The sequence below is a fragment of the Lathamus discolor genome, chromosome 7, assembly GCF_037157495.1.
Source record: "Lathamus discolor isolate bLatDis1 chromosome 7, bLatDis1.hap1, whole genome shotgun sequence".
In the NCBI taxonomy this organism is placed as follows: domain Eukaryota; kingdom Metazoa; phylum Chordata; class Aves; order Psittaciformes; family Psittacidae; genus Lathamus; species Lathamus discolor.
The window spans coordinates 9,100,704-9,119,314 of record NC_088890.1 but is presented as its reverse complement, the minus strand read 5'-3'; the positions used below and the strand labels follow the sequence as shown (position 1 = coordinate 9,119,314).

The 18,611-nt window shown below is 38.4% G+C and overlaps 2 protein-coding genes and 1 long non-coding RNA gene across 5 annotated transcripts in view; 2 read left to right on the top strand and 1 right to left on the bottom strand.

Moving 5' to 3' along the window:
• On the top strand, positions 1-3,193 carry LOC136018455 (uncharacterized). Its single transcript, XR_010614417.1, has 3 exons — positions 1-114; positions 880-947; positions 2,080-3,193. It is a non-coding gene; the product is annotated as an uncharacterized LOC136018455 (long non-coding RNA).
• APPL1 (adaptor protein, phosphotyrosine interacting with PH domain and leucine zipper 1) overlaps positions 2,747-18,611 on the bottom strand; it is a 39,571-nt gene continuing 23,706 nt past the window's right edge. For 2 of the 3 annotated variants that reach the window (XM_065687657.1, XM_065687659.1), the window contains one exon: positions 12,522-17,959. In XM_065687657.1, the coding sequence (XP_065543729.1) occupies positions 17,810-17,959 (150 nt within the window). In that variant the 3' untranslated portion in view covers positions 12,522-17,809. Of the gene's footprint in view, positions 2,815-12,521; positions 17,960-18,611 lie in introns of those variants that run through there. The other variant, XM_065687658.1, reaches the window with a different exon arrangement.
• Positions 4,039-16,626, top strand: ASB14 (ankyrin repeat and SOCS box containing 14). The gene is made up of 10 exons (XM_065687661.1): positions 4,039-4,076; positions 5,169-5,380; positions 5,898-5,948; positions 6,387-6,523; positions 6,620-6,778; positions 7,727-7,972; positions 8,434-8,605; positions 9,547-10,090; positions 10,517-10,670; positions 11,440-16,626. The coding sequence occupies exons 2-10, from the start codon at positions 5,253-5,255 to the stop codon at positions 11,631-11,633; spliced, it is 1,785 nt and encodes a 594-aa protein (XP_065543733.1). The 5' UTR covers positions 4,039-4,076; positions 5,169-5,252; the 3' UTR covers positions 11,634-16,626.

Here is an 18,611-nt window from a genome sequence, read left to right as displayed (position 1 = left end):
AAAGGAGAGCAAGAACTAATGCAGAAACATGAGAAACTGGTGATGGACTTAGGAAAGCTGACATGTTCTGAGGCAGAGTTCAAAGAATACTCAGAACTGGATCGCATGCAACAGGTCTGATTAACATTTAATATAAAACACATAGAAATGTTTTGTATGTTGAATATACAGGGATCATGGAAAAAGCTGAGAATTGAAAGTAATCAGTTATTTTAATAAAAAGCAAGTGTCGTGGTTTAAGCCCAGCCTGTCACTCGGAAACCATGCAGCCTCTCTCTCACCCCCACCTCTTCCTCCCCCCGCTCCCGGAGGGATGGGGGGGAAAATCGAAAGAATGTAACTCGCATGTGCTGAGATAAGAACAGCCCAGTAACTAAGGTATAACACAAATCACTGCTGCTGCCACCAATAATAATAATGAAAAGGGGAAATAACAAGGGAAGAGAATACAACCTCTCACCACCCGCTGACCAATATCCAGCCTGACCCGAGCAGTGATCTAACCCTTCCTGGTAACTGCCCCCGCTTTGTATAGTGGGCATGACGTGCTGTGGTATGGAATACCGCTTTGGCTAGTTTGGGTCAGGTGTCCTGTCTCTGCTTCCTTCCGGCTTCCCCTCCTCCCTGGCAGAGCATGAGGCTCAGAAAGTCCTTGGTCAGAGTAAACTTTACTGAGCAGCAACTAAAAATGTTGGTGTTATCAGCGCTGTTCCCAGGCTGAAAGTCAAAACACAGCGCTGCACCAGCTACTGAGAAGGAGAAAAATGACTGCTACTGCTGAGCCCAGGACAGCAAGCAACAACCAAAAAGGACACTCCAAACCCATCTGTAGTTTAACACCAAACCACGGATAATTATTTTGTTGCTTTCTCTCACCAGGGGAATGTTAGCTGAGCAGTATCCCAAATTGCTCTTTGATGTGATGCCAATCATTTGGATAAAGCCAAGTGAGTATAATTTCTCTGAAGCCTGAGCTATTCAGTAAGAAATTGCAACAGTGAATTACTTTTTTCAGGTCAGTGCTCCTACCCTCACCAGAGTACCCAAATGTGCAGAGAAACCATGTGCATCTGACCTATGACTTTTACATCAGAAACTGAGCTTGACAGCTTGACTCAGTCTCATCTCTTCTGAGCAACATCTGAGCCAGTCCCTCTCCCCATAGATGCTTGCAGTTTTCCATTAGACAAAAGGACTAGTTAAATTAAATTTTTATAACTATGTTTAGGCGCTGCCCAATCTGCTTTTCAACCAGAAGTTAATAGAGATGGGAAAGCACATGGTGCTTGAATTCCTGGCTCAAGTGGAAGAGAACTTTTAACAGACTTACAGAGACTGAGTGTTTTAGCTCACACGATTTAGCGAGGTTTGCTCAGGTTATTTTTAGTTGGTATGCTGGCTGTCTGTCATGCCAGTAAGCTATTTCCCATCGCTCTTGTTTTCTTTGATCAGAAGCAGTAAATACCTGTTTTTATTTATTCACTTCAGGAGTACTTTCTACTGCAGCTGTTGCTACTCAGATGTTATTAGCTAATAGGTAGTCTTACAAAGTTTCCACTTTTTCTGCCTGTGCTTTTTGGATGAATCTGGTGAGACATGAATGATTTTAGACTTTGCACAAGTTGCGTGTAAGCAGTCTAGGCATGCAAAGAGTTCCTGCAGAGTTGTGTCCTTGAGTCGCAGGGAGCCTTGAATTGCAATTAGGTTCAGTGGCTGTTGGAACTAGTTCTTGTGGAGCTGTTAAAAGCTTGTGTATGAGCTATGCTTCAACTATGCAACTGTTCAGATTTTAAAGTGCCTTTGAATGATTGTAAAGCTGGTGGAATCACAAAAAGGCACAGAGCCTTGAAAACAAGTTCTAGTTAAATTAGCTGAATTTAAAAACAAACCACTCAAGAAAACACAGAAAAAAAGGCCAGATGATTTTATTTGATTACTTAAAAACAATTTTGCATTTTTAGTTAGCTTTAAGGATGTTCCTGTAAATATTTAATATTTGTATGCAGGTTATGTTTCTGTCAATAGATCTTCTGAATGTAATTTCTTGTTTTGTTTTTTTTTTTTAACCTGTAAAATCAGAAATAAAGAAATATAATGCATGTATTTGCCCACTCTACAAGACAAGTGAGCACAAAGGAGTTTTATCGACTACTGGACATTCTGCTAACTTCATCATTGCTTTGATGCTTAACACAGATAAAGCAGTACAACACTGGCTCAAGCAAGGTGGTGTATTGCTCTGCCAGCTGGATGACTAACTTTGGACAGTTCAGATATGGGCTTCACTAGATCCTGATCTTTTTGTTGGCTTACAGAGGAAGTGGAATATACTGTGTAAAAGAAACATCTTGACTTTTTTATATTATAAGAGGGCATGCAGATTTTTCTGATGCTCACTATTGTGTCTTAAAAAACTATGTGTTATTATTAGCATCTTTAGAATCTATAAAAGATACAGCTAGGATTTTAGCCTTTGGTAATATCATTAATGTTTAAATGTCAATTTTATGCATTATTTCAATATCACAAAATACATCTTAATCGAAAATGAAACTGGTCTGCATTTTCAGAAACATTGCAGTTAATGAACTTGAAAAAGCACTGAAACATGTCAGTAGAAAGCTAGTAGGTGGTAAGTTTGGGGATTTCAGTATGGATTTGTATATAGCTTATGTTGTGTCATAGCAACAGCAAAGATTGCAGTATGAGAAATTGTTTAACAATCTGTAGTAGGTGCTAAAATGTTACCTGTTTCCCTATTGCTCCAGAGAGGCAGTCCAGTTTCTATTCCTTCACCGATTCTGCGCTTTTTTTTCTTTAAAATAAAAAAATAAATAGTAAAAATACTCAAGAATTCTTCCTAGATCTCTTTAGCAAAGAACTATTGCACACAGACACAGCCATCGTTATTGCTTTGTAAGCATCCCTCCATAAAATACAGTAGCAGTAAATTAAGCATGAGAAAGTCTCACTCTGTCCTACAGTCACTAGCTAACTAGGCATCTGTGCTTCACTTCGCTGTTTATTGTATGTTACACTGGCAAGAGTTTTCAGCATAGGTCTGTTTTTCTGAAATTGTGGTTTTCCCTTTAAAGACTCTATCTTTTGTTTGTTTTTCTGTTTAATATGTGAATTGATGTTAAGCAATCAGAAAAAATGTAGTAAGTTTTAATAAAGTTCTTGCTTGATTTTGCTTGTTTATGTTTACTTTTATTTGCCTTATTTTTTGTGCTTACTGTTAGGACCGTACTTAAAAGAGTATCTTCAGTTTACTCTCTTAGGAAAGCACTGAAGAATTTTCTTTCCGTAATGTAATAGCTGCTACTTACAGTTCTGAAATTCTCATTCCAAAAACTTTTAACAGAATATTTTCACAAAGAAACCAGACTTGTAATTCCCTCTTTTGCTGACACAGTTTGTCAGGTCAGATTATTAAACATAGCTAACCCATATGAAAGAAACAGAGAGAAAGTCCCAGAGTATCTTATGATCAGGTATTTATAGTGAGCTATTAATGGACATGGGCTCTACTGGGATCATTTTCAGTCCTGAAAATATCACTTTCAACTTAATAATCACTTCGTCAAAGTGTAAGGTCTTCCCTCTTTCAGAAGGTGAGGAAAACGAGTATATTTTCTGAATTCATAGAGAAATTACTTGTCTTTTTACAAAATAGAACTAGTCTAGATTTGAACTTTTCATCTATTAATTGTACTGTAGGTATAATCAAACACTAACAGTTACTTGTCTGTACATTTTCTTAATAGATTTCTCTTTTTGCTACCTGTGCAATTACAGAGCAAGGCCTTGCTGCAATCATATAGGTGGATCAGGTAACAAATTAAATAATGCAGGTTTGCTATGAATTACTGCTGCTCAACTTTAAGTTGTTTCTAGAATTATTCCAAACTTTTTGAGTGGCATCTTGGCAACTTCCTTCATTTTGCTTATTCATTTTGCTAATCTATTTATTTGCTTTCAGTTTTACATATTCAGTTTATTTTACTTTTCCCTGTATTTTTTGTTGCTTTTTCAGGGCAACTCTCTTGAAAGACAGTAGTGGAAGTTGTGTTAAGGTAAAACAGATGAGAGTTTTGAGTCCAACAGAACATCTGTGATTTTAGTCTATGTATGTGTATGTATGTATGTATGCATGTAGGTGAATATACAAAAGAACAGTGTGACTGCTTATGCACAGAACAGTGTACATCTACACACATAATACTATTTAATGATTGATTTCTTCTTAAGTTTTAACATTCAGACTTAACAAATAGTATCAATTGGGTTTATTTCTATGCTTCATTGTTTTTATTACAATGTTAAAAGGGTAAAAATATTGTAAATTGAACTCTTTCAATTTGGCAAACTTTTTTTTAACTAATGCTATTCTTAAGTTTTTTTTTTTGTTTTTTTTTTTTTTTTAATTATTAACTCCCTTGTGGTTACACCAGTGTGTTCTATTTCTGCCTGCATTTGGATATATACTGCTGCAGTATTTTATATATATATCCCCTACAAATATCCCTATCCGCTGGGAGGCTGATGCACATAGCACAAATGTAGAATACTTTCTTGACTACAGAGACAGTCTTAACAGTCTTAATATTCAACATAATAACTTTTATTATTTTAAATGCGTGTCCTTTACTTGCCCTTCTCTTCCAGGCCCTCTGTGAACAAACTGAAAAAACATCTCAAGTCTTATTGCATATTGTCATGATTTAAGCCCAGCTCTAACGCAGAACCATGCAGCCGCTCATTCACACCCCCTTTTCTTCCCACCCCCACCCCCCCTTTAGGTTTTCTGCTAAGGAACATCAGAGCACCATCGTGATGATATTTGGGTGTCTAAAGCATTTAAGAGGGAATGACTCTTAAATTGAATTTTACTTATTTTTGCTGCTTTCTAGTAAGTAATGCCAGAACAAGTAGCTATTCTATATGTTCAGTTTCTGGAACAGAGGCAAATCTAGCACATCCCATTGGAATAGAAAACCTTTACTTTTACTCTTTACTGTTATAAATAGAATAACTCCTTGTAGCACAATCTTAAATACTGGGGAGAAGGCTGGACCTTGAGAGGGAGAAGTTGTCTTAATTTCTTTTAAACTGAAGTTTAATTTCTCTTGATACTTAAACTGTGATTGCTATTTCTCTTGTTGCAGATTTAACCTGAAGATTTAACATCTGCTTCCAATTAAAAAGCAGTGTTTTCCTATGAAAAGTGATCCAGGTTGTGCAGATTTGCCATGTATGATTCTATGTATATATTCGATGATGATTCTGAAGATGAAATCCCTACCCAACAAGCTATTCAGGAAAGCTTACGAGATAGGCATAAAATTGAAGCAAGTGTCAGCGCAATAGAGGATGAAAGGTCGTAAGTTATTACTTCTATTTTTAGTGTTTTCTTGGCATTACTATAAGCATGTAGTAACCTTATTTTCCTTTGTAACTCCGTATGTTGTATTTCTCTGACCTTGTCTCATGGGTACTGGAAACCACTAGTAGCTCACTTGTTCTGAGTTCTCTCTGAAAAAGTATTCCCCTTTCCTCAAAAATATGGAATGTATGAAACTTCCAGGTGATGTTTTACAGCAATATCTAAATGAGTACAAGCTTTATGAAAAAGATAAGTACGTGATACAGAAATACACTGATATGGTAGCTTTTCATTTTAGTAGTTAATTGTTGGCTTTTGTGTGAAAAATCCAATATTTACAGTGGCAGGGGAAGACCAACAAAAGAAGTGGTTTAATCTATTAAACCCTGAAAAAACATACATAACTTACAGAAATCTTAACGTGTAGTCTAGAACTGATTATTTAAATTAAAGTATATTTATATCCTGAATTCATGTTAATTTTTACTTCTTTTTTTTTCTTTTTGTGCAGCTTCCAGTATGTTACAAGTAAAGAACATGAAAAGATAATTGCAGCAATTCGGGCAGTTAAGTACAAATACACCACACTAAGCCTATACCCCTAGGAATCTCTTGAGTGGCGTCATTGTTGAGATCAGTCTCATCCCTGTTAAATCAGCTTAACTTTACTTTTGGCTACCTAAATATTTTTCCTATAGTTTCACCAGGGCACCTGTTTATGCATTAAACTTTCATGCGTTACTGCTCATGAGAGAATTGCATTTGAACTATTTTAGTCATACTATTATAAGTTTTTTCAATGTATAATTCAAAATGCTTTGTGAATCAATATTAATCATTGATTGTTCCATTCATGTAAACCACCCTGTGAGAAAAAATTGCTTTGACAAAGCAAGTTGTTTATTCCAGATACACTGATGGGATAGATGGCACTCAGTATATTAGTTCCCTGAATTTTGTTTTATGATGAGTAATGAGATATGTGTCTGTCTTAAAATATCACAGGCCAAGAAGAGGCCTTGATGAAGTTGGTAAGGCACAGTTCTGCTTTTGAAGAAGCAGATCAGCAGGGCTGGCTTCCAGTGCATGAAGCTGCAGCACAGCTAAATAAGAATATCCTTGAAATCACTTTTAAAGGTACAGAACCCTTCTGGTTTCTCACCAAAAAGTTTTACAATGTTGTATTTGATGAATCATCCCGCTTCAAATGTGTTCTGCTTTTCTGTATTTCAGCCTCCTGTGCTGTTACATGGGAACAGACCACTCTAAAAGGGGAAACACCTCTACTGGTGGCAGTAAGAAATTGCTTTGTAGAAAATGTCCGCTTTCTCCTGCTCAATGGCTGCAACCCCAATGTTAAGAATGAAGAGGGAGATTCTCCTTTAGTTATAGGTGAATACTTTATTTAGGGGCAGAGAGGTGGGGGAATGAGGTGAGATTGTAGTTACACCTTTTAGGTTTCAGTTTGACATATTTGTCTTCAAAGCAATATCTAAAACATTTTGCTATAAGGAGCAAAAAATGTTCTAGTCTAGCTAGGCTAGACTAGGCTGCTAGGCTAAAGCTTCTTAGGAAAGATGTAGAGAATTCCTAGATACTTTTGAAGTGCAGTATATTAAAATACACTGTCCCCTAAGGTGGGGATTTATGAAATTTAACTACAGCAGTCATGTAGGTTACTGATAATGGGGTATCAGAGGTTATAGTGTGCTGTCAGTGGTATTTCAAGTAGTTGTGGCACATGAAGCTCCTCTACCTAATCTGTCTTGGTGAAGGGCACTCAGTGTTCTATCCCACACAGCCTGGAAGATCAAAGAGAGAAGGAGGAAAAAGTATTGCCTATTCATTCCACCCACTAGAGCCAATGCAAATGACTCTTTTAAGATCCCTCCTGACTTAACAGATAAGGTTTATTAAGCTAAGAAGGCATGTGACACAGTAATTCTAAATTTCATTTCGTATTATGATAATTGCTTATGAAGATTAAGTAGAGCTCTCTGAGCAGGCCAGCTCCTGGCCGCACAAAGTCCCCTGTATGTGATCTCTGTCTAGTGGCAAGGGAAGTTGTATTCTGTTGCAGTACCAAACACAACAGGGGATTAGAGAAAGAAAAAGAGATTACCATAAAATTATTCATTTTTATAGGTAATGTTATCCTGGAAACAAAGAACAGACTTGTTGATAAGTTAAACCTTTTAGTGTAGTGTGACATTTCTCAGTGCATCAATAGCACTATCAGGAACAGCTTGAGGTTTCCTGGGCTGCTGCGTAATAGAAGCCATAGTGCCTAGAATAGTATGGAATAACATTCTGGTTGACATTTTCGTTATTGTCTTACAGCAATTAAACATGATTCGTATGAGATTGCCTCCTTGTTGATAAATTCTGGTGCAAAAGTGAATTTGCAGTGTGTCCACAAGAGGACTGCTTTACATGAGGCAGCCAGAGTAGGCAGGAAGGATCTGGTAAAGCTTCTCCTTCGTTCTGGAGCAGACCCTGACCCTCGCAGTGGATATGGGCTCACACCTCTAGCACTGGCTGCACAGGCTGGCCATACAGAAATTATGGAGCTCTTACTGCAAAAAGGTGAGACTCGATTCTATAGGATGTTGTAGGAAAAGAAGGCTATAGGATGATTCTGTAGGCCTCTGTAGAATGTTGTATGATTCTATAGGATGTTGTAGGAAGACTAGGCACCAACTGAAACTGGCAAATTCTGTCTGAACATAACACTTTTTTCTGCGAGGGTGGTTGAACATTGGAACAGGTCACTAAGAGAAGTTGTGGAGTGTCCATCTTTGGAGATGATAAAAATCAGAATGGATGCTGTCCTGAGCAACCTGCGGTAGCTGGCCCTGCACAGGGTTGGACTGGGCGGTTTCCAGAGGTCCCTTCCAACTGCAACTATTCTGTGTTTCTATTTTACAGCAGGTTGATTTAGTAACATGTAGCCTTCACAATACTATGTCATTGGAGGGCTGGAGATACTAAGTTACTGCTGGATATTTGCAGTGACCACTGTGAGAATCCTTGATGCTTCTTTCCAGGTGCAGATGTTCTTTCACAGGCAATGGATTGTGCTTCTGTGCTATTTGAAGCAGCAGGAGGAGGAAATCCAGATTCTCTGAGTCTTTTGCTAGAATATGGGGCTGATGCCAATGTACCAAAGCACTCAGGTCATTTGCCAATCCACAGAGCTGCATATAGAGGACACTTTCTGTGAGTTAATATACTTAAAAATCAAGTAATGGTGACACCAGAAATACTAACTTTGCTAATTCTACCTTATTTGAAGCAGGCAGCAAATCTGTAGTTTTGTAGAAGGATTCTTTTTACCTTGTAAGGATGAGTTATCTGTGTCTGAATGCAAGACATGAGTCAGGATAAAATCATCGTTGTTCTAGGATGAACATAACTCCTGTAGTATTTCCCACTTGTCACAAATAATAACACTGTCCAGTCTGATGCTGAGGTTCTTGGGATCCCCTCAATATCATTGGGTATGCCTAATCTCCACCCGATTACAGGAAGGTAAATGTATTAAATAAACAACTAGACGTAGGGGATAAAGGTTACCCCTGTTTTAAAGACAGGAAGGTTTCTGGAAGGTGTTTATGCTAAAATCACAACCAGTAAATGAGAAACAAGTCTTCAATAGTGGAAATCTTGAATCATGGTTAAGAATCTGAGGATTCTTAATTCCTGTGTTACTGTTTTATATAAATTAAATAAATTTAAATTTTAATGTTTATATTAAATTATATATTATATGTATTTATGTCATAATGTATTCTGTTAATTCCCTAATTGCTACAGGTTAAGCAGTAACACTCTGCTCTCAACATTTAGGAAAAGCTTTTGTTGAGAAGGAATCATTTGTCTAGCAAGGAATGGGTTGGTTCATGAATATTAGTATAATAGAATGGTATTTTGTGTGTAGTAAGTGTAAAGTCAGTATCCCTTTCTGGCTAACAATTTAACTACTAGCAGTTAAAGCCAATGCAGAGGTATAGCATGCCATAGTACTGGTTTGGACAATTAAGACAGTTTTATACTTTCATGATGAATTCTGAAGCCCAGCAACACAGAGAAATTCAAAGATCGAGGTAGGTGAACCAGTGTGTTTCAGATTCTGAGTTTCTTCTTTCTTAATTCTTCAGAGCCTTAAAAATACTAGTTCCAGTTACTAATTTTGATGCCATTAAAGAAAGTGGGATAAGTCCAGTTCACTCAGCAGCAGCAGGAGGACATCCTCAGTGCCTTGAATTTCTCCTAAAATCTGGTTTTGATGCCAATTTTATGCTGGATCAGAGAGTTCGCAAAGGCTACGATGACCACCGGAAATCTGCACTGTACTTTGCTGTTTCCAACGGGGATATCCGCTCAACACAGCTGCTGTTGAATGCTGGAGCCCTGACAAACCAAGATCCCATCAACTGTCTCCAAATAGCCTTGAGGATGGGCAGCTATGAGTTAATGAATCTACTGCTCCGACACGGGGCAAATGTCAATTACTTCTGCAGAGTGAATACAACACATTTTCCATCAGCTCTACAGTACGCTCTGAAAGATGAAGTCATGTTAAGAATGCTGATGAACTATGGGTATGATGTGCACCGCTGCTTTGACTGCCCTCAGGGAAGCACTTCGCATTCCCAGTACGTGACTGATGGATGGACTTCGACCGTTATCAAAGACACAATGGTAAGTCTATCAGATGGCTTCATATGTTGCTTTACTTCCAATAGCCTTCCTAAAACTAAATGAAAATGTACTTGATGTAGTGCCAGAAAAGGAAGTTTTGAAACTGTAAGACAGTTCATACACAAAGATAGGAATAGACACGGCTTTAAAATTTAATAGGTGTTGCAGTGAGGCCTGGTTCATGACAACAAATGAGCATAAACATTATTTTTTACTTGTGGAAATGTTGCTAATAATATGCTAATGGTCAGTACAGAATTGGCTCCCCAGCATGGTCTTGTTCATGCTCTGAAAGCAGGGACATCCAGGCTGGCTCACTAGGTTGTCCGGTATCATAGCGCATTGTTCCTGGCTTTTGCCCTGCAGAGGTGTAAGTCACTGACAAGAGTGTTGAATATTATCTATAAAACATTTTGTTTCTATCAGTTCTGTGAAGTGATAACCTTGTCATGGCTGAAGCATCTGTCTGGGAAAGTAGTGCGAGTAATGTTAGATTACGTCGATCATGTTAATATCTGCTGGAAGCTAGAAGGAGTTCTCAAAGAACAGGAACTCTGGCCAGACATCAATTTGATTTTAAGTAAGTATCGATGTTTGCCTTTGGGAAGACAAACTGGGGATTGGGGCCATTTTTGTTAGTTGCATTTTCATTTTCTTTACCTCAGACCGTGCTTTTCTTGACCCCTGTTAGGCCAGAAGTTATGTTTTGACAGTAAGAGACCTCTTAAACATCAGCCTGTGTAGGATTTAAACTGTGTCTCTCAGAAGTCTAACACAGTAACTGCACCATTTAGGTAGAGCACTTGTGAACTTTAATTGCAACGTGGACAACACAACCCTCTTAAAGTGGAGAAAACCATTTCCCCCTGCCTCAAGTTGATAGAGCAAGTTTAACATACCACTATTTTTAATGGAGTGATTATAGTCTAGATTAATTTTATGTCCTTTTGCTTGTACATAGATTAAGAAGTAGTGACTCAAAATCCTACTTTTAGTAGCTTCAGGTTGACAGAAAACTGGCACCAGTTATATGGGGTTATAGTACATTCCCTAAGCTTTACTCCTTAAACTTTAATTAACCTACATTTGGCCAACTTGACAGAAACAAAAGCTATTGATTTAGATGCCAGTGGTTGTAAATATAACTGGGAGCTGTATGGGCTGAGACAAAAAGAGTAGATCCTGACCAGTCAGGTTGTCTACGGACAGTCACATTTATTTTATCTATTCACAGTGAATAAGCTGCAAAATAGGTTAGAAATCTTTAGAAAGGTAGCAAAGTATTGAGTCAATAAATTGAAGAACAGTTAATAAATTAGTTAATATCCATCTTGCCTTCTCATTTCTAGCAAATCCTCGCTCTCTGAAGCATCTTTGTCGTCTGAAGATACGGACGTGCATGGGCCGGTTGCGCCTCCGTTGTCCTGTCTTCATGACCTTCCTTCCACTGCCAAACTGCTTGAAAGACTATGTACTATACAAGGAATATGACCTTTATGGACAGGAAAATTTCACAGGCACCTACCACCTCAACTGTACATAAGTATTAGTTCTATAGTTTGAAGGGCATATTGGTGTGGATAAGACTTTTTTCTGTTGGGATGTATCTCATACATATTAAAGAATACCAGCGGTCCCCCTTGCCCCCTGAAGAAAATGGGGAGAACCCCAAAATGTAAGTATTAGTGATCACATTCTACCTATCTACTGGAATATAAACTATGTGTAAGTTACAGCAATAGTATTTTAAATGCTTAGTGGGGCAAGTTAAGGAACTGCAAAACACAAGCCTTATGTTACGGCTAAGTTAAAGCCTGTCATGACAGGTAACACTACCCCCACTGCAGGGTTAAACTCAGGGTTTAGTTTAAGGTCAGGAATTTAACCATAGGGGGTTTTTTTCTCTTGTACTTCCCTTTCTCTTGCCAACAAGTAAGTTTTTATTTGTCCTACAACTTTTTATTTTGAAGTCTTAACAGTGAAGTTCTGCAGAGCAGCTTAAGTAGCAGTTTTCTTCCCCCCCTTACTCGATGAAGCAATCCCACATTCTAAGCAGTGAAATGGGATTAACAGCCACAGAAACCTCTGCTTAGCAGAAGCTAGCGCAAAATACCAATGGTACAGCAAGCAGGCACTATTTGTGACAGCTGTGTTAGTTCTGCACCTCAGTCTCTGGTACGAATATGTATTGTCCACCACGTATTTTGATTACTCTTGCTGGAACTAGGTTTTCCTCCTGCAGTGCCGCCTAAAGGTATGCTTGCAATTTTAGGAGTTTCACTTAATGCAGCTGGAGTGTAGGCTTTTGGAGCACTACCTGTCAGCAGTCACAGTTGTCTTGGGAAGGCTCACAGTGTACACACAGACACAGAGCCTGTTCTTCCTAAAAATACTGCTGTATTTTTAGAAAAAAGAAAGTTTATCAACACACTTAGCATGAGCAGTATTTATTCCTTCATTATCAAGTAAGCATAGAATTTTTTTCTAGTTATACATGCATCTTTATCACAGAAGTTACATAATCCAAAAGTCTGCTTTTCCCCAGAAAAATCTACAAATCTTATAAAATACAAATTTAACCATAATGTAGTTATGACCATTTACTTTTTACACGGTGTTTATCATACAATAAACTAACAAAGCCCATGAAGATATGTATCAGTACCCATGTTAATGGTTGTGCTGGTATATATAAGCCTCTGTACACGTGAATTCTGACTATTACAACCACAGCTCTGCAGAGTGCTACACCTTGTCAGATGACCACACCAACAAGTGCACTAAATAGGCAGCTACGATGTTTAAAAATATTCTTCTACCGTTCAGTCTTTGATTCTTGCAAAAATAAGTTATCAATCAGCATTCCCAAGTACAGTAACTTCTTCTGAGGTTATCTGCCTAATATGGTTAGAACTAAGAGGAGATACACTTTGACAACAGAGCGATGTAACTGTGTGTTAAAACTTTGTTCAGCGGAAGGGACCACATCCTATCACCAATTACTTCCTGGAAGTCAGTGTTATGAAAAATGCAGGAGATTTTTGGATTAGTACAAATCCCACCCAGAAAGTTCCTATAGTTAAGCTTTTATTTAATGGACAAAACATTGACTGAAGCCCTGACACAGCAGGTTTACTGTCCATGTTTCCAAGATTATACAACAATCAAAGTTGACACAAATACGCCACTGGAGGTTTTTAATACAGCTATTCTGGGAAAATGTGCAAGTCGGTCTCAAACATTGCAAAAATCACTTACACTTCACTAGAACAGGACCAATCCAGAATATCATCGTAAGAATTTGACCACTCTATTATAAAAATAACCTGAAAGATAGTACAAAATCCTTGGCTTGCAATAGAAACTTCATTAGGAATACAAGTGCATTCACAATAACACACTGACTTGTTCTTGTCATGACAACTCAGATACCACTGTGGCAAGGAAAACAGAAAAAAAATAAAAAATAAAAAATACCAACTTACTGCTGGGTTAAAAAGAAAAGCCTCAGAGGCCTTGATTGACTTGCAAGATATTCTGTAAAATAGAGCAGCAGAAAGAATATAAAATACCAGCTCTCACTGTTAGACTAGACAATATCTCTACTAAATTCACTAAGCAGAGGCAGGTTTTCGTCCTCTATGGAATTATTTCTGAAATAGCAAGAGACTATATCATAACATAGTTTTCTCCATTGGCTTCTCCCAAATTCTGTGCAACTAATTGATCAGATTTTACCTTACACTTATGTGCATGTTTGCTTCTTTATATCAATGTACATAAATTATAGGTCCAAAAATAGCTTCAGCTGTTGCAAAATTTTTAGCTCAGTGTTTACATCTATATAAAGATGACATCTGACAGCATGGTAGAGGGGGAACATTCCTTAACTCCTAAATATTACTTCATTGTTAGATAGTAAATTGTCTTCATACAGTTTCAAACCTAAACAGATGAAGGAAGTATGACAAGACAATCATATTCAAATTAGTTTAAACTACGTGCTCATAACCAGTTATATATGGCTACACTGCGTATGACTCTTAACTTGTCCTCCGATTTAAACTTGGAGAAAGCTGTTAGTGGCCACAGAGGAGTGCTGCGTATTATCTGTAATGCAATAAAATGCATACCCATAAGCATACTTTTGATATATTCATGCCATTACACACATAAAGAATGTATGTAGCTTGTAACAATGGGCAGCAAGACTTGCTTGGTCTGCAGCGTGTAAATTTATATAGTGTAACAAACTCAATATCCCCTTACCTACGGGGAAAAATGTGGCAGGAACTACAAGGCTTCAATTAGCAACATAAAAAATTAGTCCTCAATAACACTGTGGCTGCAGTACCAATGCAAAGTCACTTTAAAATCAGGTACTTGAAAGAGTATTTTCAGGAGTGTCTGAAATACTAGCAGATGTACATGTTGCAAACTACAACTTCAGCTCGAAGTGCTTGAAACATCAGTCTGTAAGTAAAAGGCAATATTAAACAGGAGCTATAAATTACAGGTGAGAAAACCAACCAGCAATTTACTTAAAATAATAAAATGCTCAAGTGCTGAAATCCTACAGCAGTAGTTCCCAGGAGGACATGAGGTGCTGATAATAAAAGTCATACTCTCAAGAAAAATATTAAGCACTTTTTTTGTTAATTAACAAAAGTGTTCTTCTTCGATGATGTAGTTCTAAACCTCACAGGAATTAAGGTACTAAATACTTTGGGGAGGAGGGCATGAATAAAACCTCAGCAGCTATTTTTTGCCCTGATGTGGTTCTACTTAAGGAGTCTTGTGCTCTTCCCCTTAAGCAAAAACTTGGCAACATTCACTCAGCGCACCACTCCCGTTAACCTCCTCATCTCTTCTGACCTCCCTTTTGCTCCTGCAGCTTCCATCACTCTCCTAGATGCTTTTTTATCTTTTTGCTCATTTTACACTAAGGAGACTCTCCAAAATAAGCAAAACTACCCCCCTTTATTTCATTCATGCATATTAATCTGCTTTCTTTTACTCTCTTCAATCATTTCCCCCCTTTTTTAGTTGTTAGGATGAGAATCCTCCAACATAAAACACTCTTCACTCCTATGTGGTTTTAGAGAACTACATTTAATTGCTTTTCAGGCTTTCCACCTATGCAAATGGAGTAATTCCATTCATGCATTGCTAAATCTGAAAAATCCTGTATGACAGCAAATTCATCTGCCAACTTTACTCTCCTGCTTTCTTCATCATCTTTACAGATTTATGTCTGAAATAGTAATGGTGGGTTTCAGGAAAGAATGTGGCCATTTGATTTTCTGACATTTCTTCAGTAAGGCTAATGCAAAACAGGTTATACATCAGAAGTGCTTTCTGATGAGACTGCTAATCTATTAACTCTTCCATATAGAGCTGGGGCTACTGCAGCTAAACTACTCAACACAATCGACAGGCTGGGTGACTACATTCTAGAAACTGGAGACCACCAATTTCCTATTGTTCCTGTGCTGTTCCAAAACTACTTCATTTTTTAGCATGTACCTGACGAAGATACAGTAAGACCCAGTAACCTTGAGCTATACTGCCATATTTGCTAGAAAAGAGAAATAGCAGTAAGTGAAAACCAACAGACAGAGAAACCTGAACTGGAGTGATCTGCAGAGACAACCTGGCTACCATGCAACGATCTATAAGCCAGGATTTAGGCACAAAAAGGGGGGGAAAAAAAAGGGTTTGCTGCCTCTGTACCTTTTTGTTGGCAAGAATATAAAGTGTCCTATGGATGAGAGCGGAGAATAGAGGACAAATAAAAATGCCACTCTTTCTTCAGACAAAAGGCTCAGATGTGTGTGGTCCATGTGACAATATTCAAGCCAAATCTGGCCACAGGGCAACGCTGTCTGGTCTGACCGGGCAACAGCAAAATTTCTGCAAGTGACAGGCTACTCTGGGGACAAAAAATGTACTGGAGCAAGACTTGCTAACTGACTCAGGAAAAGAACGTGGAGGCTCAGCCTCCCCTTCTCTCTGAAGGAAGGGATGGTGTCACCCCTTCCCCAGTTGCTGAAGCCCTTCCCCAGGCTGCAGTGCTCCAGGAGCTCAGCTCTGTCAATCTTGCCCAGTGCTGCAAGAGCTGCACTACTCCCCCTGATCTCCTGTGACAGGAGCCAGAGGCCAGGAACTTCTGCACCCGAAGAAAACTGCTGCCAGCACGGGGCCACTCCAGCACATGAGGAGGGCTAAGGACACTGATCCCTCCCTGCACCTACAGGCATGGAGCAGAGAGGTCTTGAGATTCCTCATGTACTGTATCGGCATTGAGCAGCTCCAGCTATGAAGGGCTGGGCCATCACCAGCTGATCAGGAGGTGTTCTGAAAATTGCTTCCATTCCCAAACACCAGAAATGCCCTGCAATGAACTGTAAAACACTCATAACTGTTATATTATAACTTGGAGTATAAGTATATTCTTCTCTTTCTATACTTTGTTATTTTCATGCCACTATTAGAGAGATATATTCTGTTCCACTGGATTTTAGTATTTATAGTAATTAGTGCAAAAATAAATATTTCTCTTCAAACAAGTTTTCTCTTCTGGAGCAAAAGGTGAATGCGCATTTAGTACTATACAAAATAAATATTACATAGGGTATGGAATATGGAGTTCAGATTAGAAGCTGTAAACAGATACTGCTTTGAAACACACTTTACAGGATTGACTCTAGGATGTAGGATTAGCATAGCCTCTTACTTCAGAGCTAAGTATATTCCGTTTGTAAAATTAATTTCCATAAAAAGACTTAAAGAGCCTCAACTCCTTTTCAGTAAGTGTAGTGTACTGGTGGCAAGGCATTTACATATGCATTAGATTTTTTAAATGATGGAATTCAAGATGTTCCTGCAACTCTAAGCCTGTTTTATAAAAAGTGAACTTGAAGGCTTACAGCTTTTCATTACACTACTGGGGAAAAAACCAAGAACTTGGCACTTGTGCTACAAGAGTATATACATTATTCTTATCATTTGATAAGGAATGCTTTATACATTCCTCATGCAGCAAAGTGCAACTGCATCTCATCTTCTACCTAGCTCTGACAGTATTTTTTCCTTTTGGTGAAAGAAGTCTTTCAGCATTATATTCACCAAAGAAATTAAGACAGTATCATACAGTGCAATATGAAACAAAAAATAAGATCCTTCTATCTAGAACTATTGCACATCTCACTGATGTTATTAAGGATTCTTCCTTCTAAATTTAAGAACAGTTATGTGCAACAAGTTAGGTAAAGCTTAGCACTGTCATATTTGGACATCCCTTTCTGCTTTCAGCAAGGTGGTGTCCACACTGCATGTAAAGAACGAGTTTCAATGTACTGTTGAAGTCCAACGAGAGTTTTGAGTTTTGCTTCAAGAGCAGTCAATTGCACAGAGAGGTAAGTGGAGACGAAACCCCACAGTTTTTTTCCTTACTGCAGAGAAGCCTTGAGAAAACATAACTTTGCAACAAACAGGGTAGCATCACCATGCTACATCTGGCATACAGAAGACAAATTATACTGACATGAAAATGGAAATCACTTAATTGAGAAAGAATGATCAAGGCATTATAGGGTCTACGTATTGTGAAGTTTCTATATGACACAGCAGACCCTCCACCTGCATTTCACTTCTTGTGGAACTCGTGCCATTTCACCAAACTGATCCATGATTCCAATTTTCATAAAGTAGGTAACCTTAGGCTTCAGATTCTCTCTTCTTCTTTCCATCTTCTCCTAAATCACTGTCTTCCGACTGGCTACTGCTAAGGACTACAAATTGTCCTTCTCCACTGTTCTGGTTGGATCTGCTGGAAGCAGCTATCAACCGGCTTTGCTCTTCTAAATCCTAATTTGAGAAGGGGAGTGGGAGATCAGAAAAAGAGTTTTAATTTCAAAGCCATCTACAACTGAAACAGGATACAATTCTAATGATTTCTAAACTATCTTTTAATAGGATCAATGGACAGCTTTCTGTACAGAGGGAATTAGAATCCTGGATAGCAACCCAAAACATTTACATTTCAGCAGTTGGCATTATTAGAACAGCTAACACAATACTACAGCTATAACGCACAAACCACAGCAGGTTGGAACAAGTGTCTTCAACTACCCTGAGGTGCTGGAGCATGTCTGGAGAAAAGCAATGAAGCTGGCACAAGTCTTATGAAGAGCAGCTGAGGGACGTGCAGCTGCTTAGCCTGGAGAAAAGGAGACTCAGGAGATTTTGTCACTCTACAACTGCCTGAAAGGAGGATAGAACAAGGAGGTGGCTGGTCTCTTCTCCCAAGTAACAAGCAATAGTACAAGAAGAAATGGCCTCAAGTTGCACCAGGTGAGGTTTAGATTAGATATTATGAGAAATTTCCTCTCCAAAAGGGTTGTCAAGCATTGAAACAGGCTTCCCAAGGAAGTGGTGGAGTCACCATCACTGGAGGTAATTAAAATATGTGAGGATGTGGCACTTGGAGACATGGTTTAGTGGTGGGTTTGGCAGTGCT

Bases quoted from the DNA above. Each gene is read 5' to 3' on its own strand.
- ASB14 (XM_065687661.1), top strand. From the start codon at position 5,253: ATGTATGATTCTATGTATATATTCGATGATGATTCTGAAGATGAAATC. The intron at 6,524-6,619 runs GTACAGAACCCT...TCTGTATTTCAG, and splicing joins CCTTGAAATCACTTTTAAAG to CCTCCTGTGCTGTTACATGG. The intron at 8,606-9,546 runs GTGAGTTAATAT...TTAATTCTTCAG, and splicing joins GCATATAGAGGACACTTTCT to AGCCTTAAAAATACTAGTTC.